The sequence below is a fragment of the Alligator mississippiensis genome, chromosome 2 (assembly GCF_030867095.1).
Source record: "Alligator mississippiensis isolate rAllMis1 chromosome 2, rAllMis1, whole genome shotgun sequence".
NCBI lineage: Eukaryota > Metazoa > Chordata > Crocodylia > Alligatoridae > Alligator > Alligator mississippiensis.
In genome coordinates, this window is record NC_081825.1 from 122,176,769 (window position 1) to 122,186,479 (window position 9,711).

The 9,711-nt window shown below is 38.3% G+C and overlaps 1 protein-coding gene across 1 annotated transcript; it reads right to left on the bottom strand.

The window, feature by feature from the left end:
- Positions 1-5,349: 5,349 nt before the first annotated feature.
- Positions 5,350-9,419, bottom strand: LOC102574628 (profilin-1). The gene is made up of 3 exons (XM_014600772.3): positions 9,389-9,419; positions 9,235-9,300; positions 5,350-6,022 (listed from the first exon to the last, which is right to left on the bottom strand). Exon 3 carries the CDS (start codon positions 5,989-5,991, stop codon positions 5,569-5,571), a length of 423 nt encoding a protein of 140 aa, XP_014456258.1. The 5' UTR covers positions 5,992-6,022; positions 9,235-9,300; positions 9,389-9,419; the 3' UTR covers positions 5,350-5,568.
- Between the last annotated feature and the right edge of the window lie 292 nt (positions 9,420-9,711).

Consider the following 9,711-nt stretch of genomic DNA (forward strand, 5'->3'; position numbering starts at 1 on the left):
CAAGTATCCAGCAGGGGACAAGTGTTGAGGGGCAGGGGGAAGGATGCAAAGGTTAGTCTGTTCATCTCAGTCAAACTTTGAAATTACAATGTTTGCAAATCTAAGGATACTTCTTGAGGAGTATCTGTGGGGAAAAAAAAAAAAGTCACATACATTTGGCATTTAAAAATCAAGGAAAAAGTGTGATTGCTTAATCTCATAGCACGTGGCCAAAACAACCTCACAAATTTAAGCTTAGGCCTATTGAATAGTTTGCTGATCATATGCTTATATCCATCTACCTGTAAGAGCACCATCTTTATTTCTATTTCAGTAGAAAGCAACAGGAACCAAACTAAATTCTCTACATGGCCTCCTTAACATCCACTCCAGTCCACTAAGTAATAGAAGACAACACCTATGCTTCAAAAAGTGTACAAAGTGGTTCCAAATAAGTTTTCCAGTGTAATTAATACTGCACATCTTGCAACAGTGGTTGATGAACATCAACCTATTCATGGGTGATCTGTCCAGTCTCAAGTATTATATGAAATATACTCCCATATTTTGAACCTATGGGTTTTTTTTGTATTTTGACTAAAATTACTGTGGTCAGAAATTAATGTTATTTCCAAATACAAGCTGAGTTCAGAGTACATGAAGATAATGAAGATTACTCCTGAACACAAGTTGTAGGGAAAAGTATTATTTCAAACTTCTGATCATTTTAATGCAAGAAACTAGCTTCTTTTGAAGCCAATAAATGATAGCGATTCCAGTGGGGTTGTAATGTTATGCTTCTATTGCAGTCCGGTTTAGATGCCAGTTTTTGGCAAATCAGTAAGAGTTTTTTTGTTTGTTCCCCTTTCCACCTCCAAATACCTTCTCAGATTTCTACTAGCCCACTAAATTAAGAGGTCTCTCTCTCTGCCACCTTGGAGAGAAGTGATAGAGGTATATTAAGAGGCCAGATGGCCTAGCACTAATCATATGGTACCAGACAAGAAAAATCATGGTACATTTGATACAGAACACAAAGCAGTTTGATCTATATGAAAGTTTAGCCTTCTCTGTCTTTTGTACTTAGTCTTTGCCCTGTAATTTTTTCCCCTCCTTCTCAATTTGATTGACCAGCAAGTACACTCATGTATTTAGCTTTCCTTTTAAGACCGAGTATTTGCCAATATAGAAAGGCCACAACAATAAAATCATTATATTATAATATTACTTAGAGATCAAAGCGGCAGAAGCACAATTGTGATTACTAGGAAATTTTGGATTGTGGCTAGGTCTATTTTTAATCCTTGTAGAGATATGAATTCAAAAAGTGTAGAAACTGTTTTATTTGCTATACCAGGGTGACTATTAATTAGGTTTAAAGCCATTAATTTTAAGCAAAGATTGCAAAAGGATCTCTTTGAGATAGACACACACAGAAGAGTCCTGACAACTTGGAAGGATCTAAACATACATGACTGCTAGTAACACTTTGATCTCATGGGACACACACACACACACATATATATATATATATATTATATATATATATTCCTGCCTTTTTTGAGATGAAGCAATTAGTATAGTTCTATTAAAATGTTAATAGGTTGTTTCAAGGGAATACTGTAGGACTAATAGTAATCAAAATAGTGATGACATATAAGCTAGAATCTTCATAAAGAAAGAAGTTGGAGGTAAAGGACAGGCCCTGTAGGGTCTATTTTCTGCACCAATTCTGTTGGTGCACTGCTATTTGCCTTCTAGGAGTTGTTAACATCAGGCTGTTCATAGACAGCAGAGCAGGAAAGGACCTCATAAGATCACTGGGTCCAGCCCCACTTCCCCAAGGAACAGGAAGTCAGCTGGGGTCAAAGGATCCCAGCAAGATAGATGTCCAGACTCTTAAAGGAATCTAGAGTAGGTGCTTGTACCACCTCTCAGGGGAGTCTGTTCCAGGCCTTCGGGGCTCAGATAGTAAAGAAGTTTTTCCTTATGTCCAGCCTAAAACAGTTTTGCAGGAGTTTGTGACCATTGGACCTTGTCATACCCTGGGGTGCTCTGGTGAACACATGTTCTCCCAGATCCTGATTCACACCTCTTATGTACTTATAGGCTGCCACCATGTCACCCCTGAGCCTGTGCTTCTCCAGGCTGAAGTGTCCTATAGCTCAGAGCCTCTCTTCTCAAGGCCTCCTCTCTTGCCCTCTGATCATGCCTTTCCAAGGCCTGGAACAGACTACCACCAGAGGTGGTGCAAGCACCTACTCTGGACTCCTTTAAGAATCAATTGGACATTTATCTTGCTGGGATCCTGTGACCCCAGCTAACTTCCTGCCCCTGGGCCAGGGGGCTGGACTCGATTTTTGAGATCCCTTCCAGGCCTAATGTCTATGAAATAATGTGCAAACTAAACTAATAAATAAATAAAAAAAAATAAAATAAAAAAAGCAATAATTAGGTTTCCCAAAGATTATTATAACTGAACTAGCCTTTAAGATTTGTATGGTGTTAGCCCATTGGTTATAGATTAATTTCCTACTTCATTCCATTGACTTGCTTTTCTTTGGAGTAAGAAGCAGAATTTAAGACAAACATTAATTGAGAAAGCTTGGTAGCTGCTAAATTCCTCAAATATCCATAAACTTAGTTATATAACTCAAGGTGTTTTATCCTATGTCAGTTTTTTCCTCATTAATTTAGTTGCTCACAATTCAAGAGTCCTGTTGTAGTTCTAGTGTGACCTTGACTATGCCCTTGTTCACAGGAGAAGGTGCTTTCATCACTTCTTATATCAGAAGTCTTTCAAATACAAGTACTTCTAGGTAACAGTGCCTTTTAACACTTCTTAGATGTACTTCAGAACATCAGTCTTTTACTAGGAAACATTTTTCAGACCCATTTTTTCTTGCATTCCACCCCCCGCCCCCCTTAGTCTTTTCCCAACTGCACATGTACTTTTTAAGTTGATATTAGAAATGTATGCAGTACTCCAGTAATGAGATCACCAGTGCTGTATACAGTGGCAACATACCACCTCAATGCTCCAATTCATAACTAGTCAGAAATTCTCTTATGAGGCTTTGTGCTGGAGAATTTAGGAACATACCAGATTTGAAAGCATGGTCAGCTTCAGGGTGGATTTCTTCTTCTTTGATAAAACGAACATATCCACCCAATTTAAAAGCCTAGTGGTCAGGACATTTGCCTAGGATGTGGCATGTCCAGCTTCCAGTTCCTGTTGTGCCCGATTCAATTTCATGTCACTAGTATGTCTCCCGTGTACTGAATGAGAGCATGCCAGTGTGATTGCTTTCTGGGGTTTATAGATGTCCCTAATTTTTGGCAGACAAGGTTCTTTGGGTGAATCTGATATCTTTTATTAGACCAACCCAAATAGTTGGAAAATTATTAAGCAAGCTTTCGGGTTCAAAAGATTCACCCAAAGAACCTCGTCTGCTTATGTCCTTAGACCAACATGGCTACAACCTACACCCCTAATTTTTGGAGAATTTCAAAAAGCTCTTGACTTCATCTTCCAGCATTTCAAGGGGAGAAAAAAAAAAAAATTCTAGTTCCAAAATCTTTGTAGAGGCAAAAATATACTCGTACCTTCACTGCCAAGGATCATGTTTCCCTTGCTTTATGTTGAACATGCATTCCTGGAAAACTGTGCATAAAGGGAACCCACCTTACAATGCAAGAAATAGGGATACTGACCCCCACACCCATTTCTACCACTTTCACAGGACAATTTTGGTGCTCTCCAACAGCAGACACAAGCACAGCATGGTGGTGGATGTTTAGTTAGCAACTACAGAAATGCGAGTTGCAGACAGCGAGCAAGGAGCACAGATCTGCACAGGAAACTATCTTTTGGTGCGTGTCACTCTCACAATGCACCATACAAAACAGCTGGACTGCACACCAGTTGTATAAGAGTGAATTTACCTCGCATATAATGAATTTTTGGTATAAAAAGGTCAATCGCATAGAAGTGAATTTGCACATACAGAACCCACATAAAGTGAGGGAAACCTGTATTCCATTGCACTTTCAGTTGGTTATCTACCATAAAATTACCTCTTTCCACCCCCATCCACCCCTCATACTACAAAACAAAACAAACAACCCTATTCTCAGCTACTGCGTCCCAAGTTAGTTCTTTATCCCATAGAGTATCAGCTTATTGGTTCAGGGTTGTTGGGTGTAGTTGTGCTGATCTAAGGACATAGGCAGGCAAGGCTCATTGGGTAGATATGATATCTTTAATTAGAACAACTAAATAGTTGGAACAAAGGTTCTTTGAAAGCTTTCAGGAACAAACACCCTTCTTCAGGCATTGGGAGACTGCTAGTCTTATATGCCCTTTTAAGATTTGTGAGGCTACTCAGAGAGAGAGAGAGAGAATCACACTTTTGAAAGAGCCACCTGGATACCATGTGAAGAACTGCTGCAATACAAAAAAAATCCCCATGAATTGCACACCGTTACATATGGTGACTTCAAAAAGACCATCCTTCCCTGGAACCTATATGGAAAATCCTGAAACAATTTGCAACTCACACTAGAAGACGATCCAATTCTTGTAGAGATCCTTTCCAGAACCATTCATCCTAGCCTTAAACAAGCACTGAACCTTGTCACAAGAGAAGCACCCCCCCCCTACAATCTTATAACTCTAATTCTCAAAGGGAACTTACAAAACTCCTTTCATAGCCAGTCCTACAAATTTCACTTTGTAAGTCTACCAGATTAAAAAAAAAAAAAAAAAAAAAAAAATCATGGACTTAATATAGACATTGGATTTATGACACATTACAGCCTGTCTGACATCTAACACACCAAGTAACCTGCCTCAAGCTGACTACTTGCATTCCTTCACACATTTCCCTCCCATCTCTACCCATTGTCTTCCAAACTTTCACTCATTTGCATTTTCATAAAGTTCTCATTATACTTTAGCTCCTTTTCTACCTTGGAGACCACATAACAGCAGCAGTCTCCCAATGCCTGTGCCTGAAAGCTTCCAACTATTTAGTTGGTCTAATAAAAATGTATCACATTTACCCAAAGAACCTTGCCTGCCTAGATTCTTGGTTCCTTAGCCATATATTTCATTGTCCATAAACCTACTAGAAAAACATTGTATGCATTTCCAATATCATGGTCTTAAGAGACAGAAACCCTGTGCGATCTCGTGTGTAATATTTAAGAAAAGAACCATGGAAAAGTAAATTATTTTTGCGTTCAGGAAGTGTACACCTCCCTTCCAATCCTGGGCTATTGATTACTATTGTTTCAGCTTTCTGCACTTCTGATCCCTCCAATGAGATTCCTATAGGAATGTCTAAGTTGTGGAATAAGGGGGTGATGTTCTTTCTGTAAGAAGTAACCATTATATTCCTTTTATTCATTTCATTCCCAACATCCCACTTGTACAAGTTGTTTTTTGACAACTACAGTGTAATGTGACAGCTTTATGCTATTTTAGATTTCCCCTTCCCCACTATAGTCTTCAATAAGGATAACAAATCTTGAACATCTATGCAAATAATCACAAGCCTCAGTAGAACTATACAGGCATTTACAGCATCAGTATTGCAAACTTCTTAAGTAGCAAGCCATGTCAAAACATTTCTTGTTAACATTTCCTCCATGAACACCCTCTTTGCCCATCAGAACCACCAAAGTTTTGGCTGTTCGGGATACTGTAATATTAGAAGTAGGTTCTCCTTCTAAGCTTTTTGTTCTTAGGTCCATGGAAAATTCTTCATCTGTCAATAAATTGTCTCTGATCACTGAGCACTTCTGGCCCCCTAGTGTAAGTCCATTGACAAACAACACAGAGCGGTCCTTCCCCAGCAATGTGCTCACCTCTGCAGGAGTGATGCCAGTAAAGATCTTTCCAGGGACAGCAGCCCACACAGAAGTAATGTCCTTGTAGCCAACTATGGCAGCATCCTGGCAGGTTCCATCAGCCATCATGTGGTCAACGTAAGATTTCCAGCCAGCCATGGCTCCTTTAGTGTTAGGTAAGTAATATGGTCTGAAAAGAACAAAAAATTCACTTCTCAATATCTGTCAGGCTTGCTGGTATCATCTTTTTAAAGAGACAAGACAAACAGTCTGTAACCAATCCGGCCATTGTCTTTCCTTCCAAACAATTCCAATGAAAAGGTGCATTTGGTAAAGCATGATCTTCCTAAACTATTTAAATATTATGTTCAATCAATGTAAACTGCTTAGAGGTGATGGTGAATTGCAGAACTCAGTTATGAGATAATTTTGAGACTAGTTCTCTCCAAACCCCCTTGTCTTTGGGATTTAGCCAACTAGCACTTTTTTTTTCCCCCCTAAAAAGAAAAGTAATCTGCCTACTAAAAAGAGACCCCCCCCCCCCAGCAAACAAGTCTTCTTTATGCCCTTATCCCATATCCTAAACCCTTGGAAAGAAGCTTCTTGCATAATTGTTAAGTTGTATGATAAAACTGTCAAGATAATCTTGTGAGCGTAGAATTCTAGTCTCATAACCAAAATTAATCACTCTTTTCTACTCCAATTAAAAAAAAAAAATTGTATTTTTAAGCCTCTCACCATGCATCCACTCTTGTTGAACAGCACCCAGCCTATTCTACCCTGTTTATGCAAACCTTGGAAAGCCATTTTTCTGGACCCAAAACTTTCTCAGTTTTATTTTAAGATGTCCAATTTCTAAAGGATGCCGTTTCTAAAATTGAGCAGTAAATCTGCTACCTTTTTCTTCAAATTGTTCAATATCTAATGCAACCAGCTTGGTTGCTCAGTAGCTAAGAGTTGGTTGTAAAAGTAATGTGCAAGCTATCATTTTGTGGAATAGTTAAGAGATATACTACCTTTATTCCTACAGCTTGTTGGGAAAAATCCTTTTTCCCAGCAAACAAGGGGAGCAATTTGGGGAATGGGATTTTAATTTTTTCCCCTCTGAATAAATAAATTTCTATATATACATCTTTCCTCCCCCATTTTTCTCTTTGGCCAGTAAGTGTATTGTGTGTTGCTCAAGGAACAATTAGCATTAGTTCAGTACCCAGGTGACTGGGCACCATTTAAGATTTTGGATGATACCAAAGCAATCACCATGGGTCTTCCCATGTCATCTTGTATCATGAATTCATGGTCCCAAAGAGCTCCTACGCTCGTGGTAGTTTAATATAACCTGTGAATCCTAATCCCAAGAAGAAGTCAATCTACAGTTAGAGTACTATAAAAAAAAAAAAACTTCAAGAAGACTGCAGGTTTTCCAGGAGGGAAAAGATGAATAGAACTCATAACTAATCAGCTGATAGGACTTACATTTACAGGGTGGTATATTTTGATAACTTCCAAAGTAATTCTTGTAGAAAACTGTTAATGAAGTAACGCATTACTTCTGAGGCAACTTCTGCTCAAGTGGTATCAGGCTTGCAATCTCCTGTTTTTAGGAGACTCTATATTTGTTGTAAGAATTTTCTTTAATAAACAGTCAATGTAATGAGAAGAGAAGTGTTAGATGGAAAGCAATTTTGGCAGAAGTATTAGCCACCTTAGAACTACTTACATCAGTGTTGCTCCTTCCTATTTAGGCCATTAATGCATGCTATACTTTGTGCGTGAAGCCAAGATGATCATTAATTAAGTGTAATTTTTACTAAAACCACTAAGCTAGGTAGTCTCAAATCAATATTACATTTAGATTTAGTAAGATGCTGTCTTTACCAATTAAAAAGACATTCATTGAGTTTTAACAACTCTGCAAAGGAAACCAAGGATTACAGTGTAATGTTTTAATGAAAAGCCATCATTAATAAGGAGGTATGGGAGTAGTAGCTCCCATAGTAACTTAACTTGACAAACTTATCAGGGTGACCAGTGAGCTTAATACAATTGGTGCACCAACTGTACCCCTTGTAATCATAGGCCTGGTAGAGGAAAAATGTTGTGGAGGGTTGAATAGGTGGTAGGGGGGAAGGGGAGCGGTCAGAGCTGTAATTCTGTACTTAATATCCCCAAACCATTAAAAGTAGTATATCTGGTTATTGTTTAGCATTGCACTAGTACCCAAAGAGATCAGTTAGAACCAGATCCCCCATGTGCTCCTTCCCTACAAGCTTATAGAGGGGACCGCCAACATGCAGATGTATAGATGAAGCGATTTTTTATGCACTTTAAAAGATTAGTGAGTAAAACGTCTCAGACTTTACCTACTCAGCTAAAACTGAATTAATCCTTTCCTTAAGTTGTCATAGAAGACAACAAAAGTCTTGAGGGTAAGAGCCACAGAGCGTCAGTTTAAGGAGAATATTTAAGCTTGCCATGGCTGCCAGGCAAGAGAGAGAGAAAAGTGCAAAATTTTTAGGAAAATTGTTCCAGGGTGCCATAATTGGTAAAGTTACTACATAATTATGATTAAAAAAAAAGCCTCCCCCCCCCCCAAACAAAAAACAAATAAACTACACACCCCCTCACCCCTGCCACTAATCTTTTAAAACTATCCAAATCCCATCTCCTAAGAGTTATGGAAAAAAGATACTAAGCTTATACCTACAATAGCCATGCTCAGTTTGAGAGTGCAATGAACAGAAAGCTTGTGACAAGCAAGTAGGTATTTGTGAGAAGCAAGATGATTGAGGATGAGGTTTTGTTTGAGGAATGAAAAATATGAACACTGGATTAGAATGGTCCTCCTGAGCCACTTGAGTTAAATCCCCAAATGTGCAGGTAATTGTTAACCCAATAGTTAGGAAGAGATCAGGATTTAATAAACAGTACACATTTGCATCTAGTAGCTCAACTCCTTCAATACAAGTTGTAAAATAATTGTGTGCTTATTTAATACCTTTTAATTTTAAAACCTTAAAAAAAAAAACCCAGACAGTCATAGAATAATATGCCCCCAGGAGCTGGTAATTAGGGGAGAAATACCCCTACAAATACAAAGTATTACAAGACTTACAATAGAGTAACAAAATATTCTTATATGGGAATATGCAGTCTTTTGGATTTATGATTGTGCAAGTGTCTTTTTTTTTTAAATGTGATATCATGGACATGAATCTGGAGGATGAACATAGAACAATATCTTATTCTATGCAAGTAAGTTCAAAGTTCAGGGCATTAAAGGATGACATTGTCAGAAACTGGCCAAGAGTTTCTAGAAGAAAAAGGATTGTAAAAAACTAAACACCTGAAAAAGCAGCTAGTAGCTGAACTGATTTGTGTTTAAAGGTGTTTTTTTCTTACCTCTGTTTCTTCACTGAGGACTAGCAAATTTTCTCTTTCTGCCAAGGGTTCTCTCACACAGGGCTCCTACTCAAAGAAAAAGTTGGAAAGATTAAGAGAAACATTTTAAAGGCAATTTACTGTTCTACTTTTCCTCTTCTATAGAAACCCCCACCTGAACCAGCACCCAGCCAAATACAAAGTCATTAAACTACACCTGAATGAGGCTTTTAAAGATACAGGGCAGCACAGGTGCACTTAAGGCAGCATTAGCAAGTAGCAAAACTTAAAGCTTCCTCTGAACCCAGGAACATTTAGGAAAATGTGTCTATATTTTGGGTTTAGATCATTTTAGAGGCAGACATGTAGGAAACTCAAGGAGTAGGAAAGAAAAGGACAGAAAACTACAGTCTTTTATAATCATTACCTAACTGTAGCAACCACTTGATAGTTAAGACTTCAGCTAAGCCTGATTTTGGCTTCCACTCTAAAATTCAG

Excerpts from the sequence above, each read along its gene's own strand:
- LOC102574628 (XM_014600772.3), bottom strand. The coding sequence starts at position 5,991 with ATGGCTGGCTGGAAATCTTACGTTGACCACATGATGGCTGATGGAACC.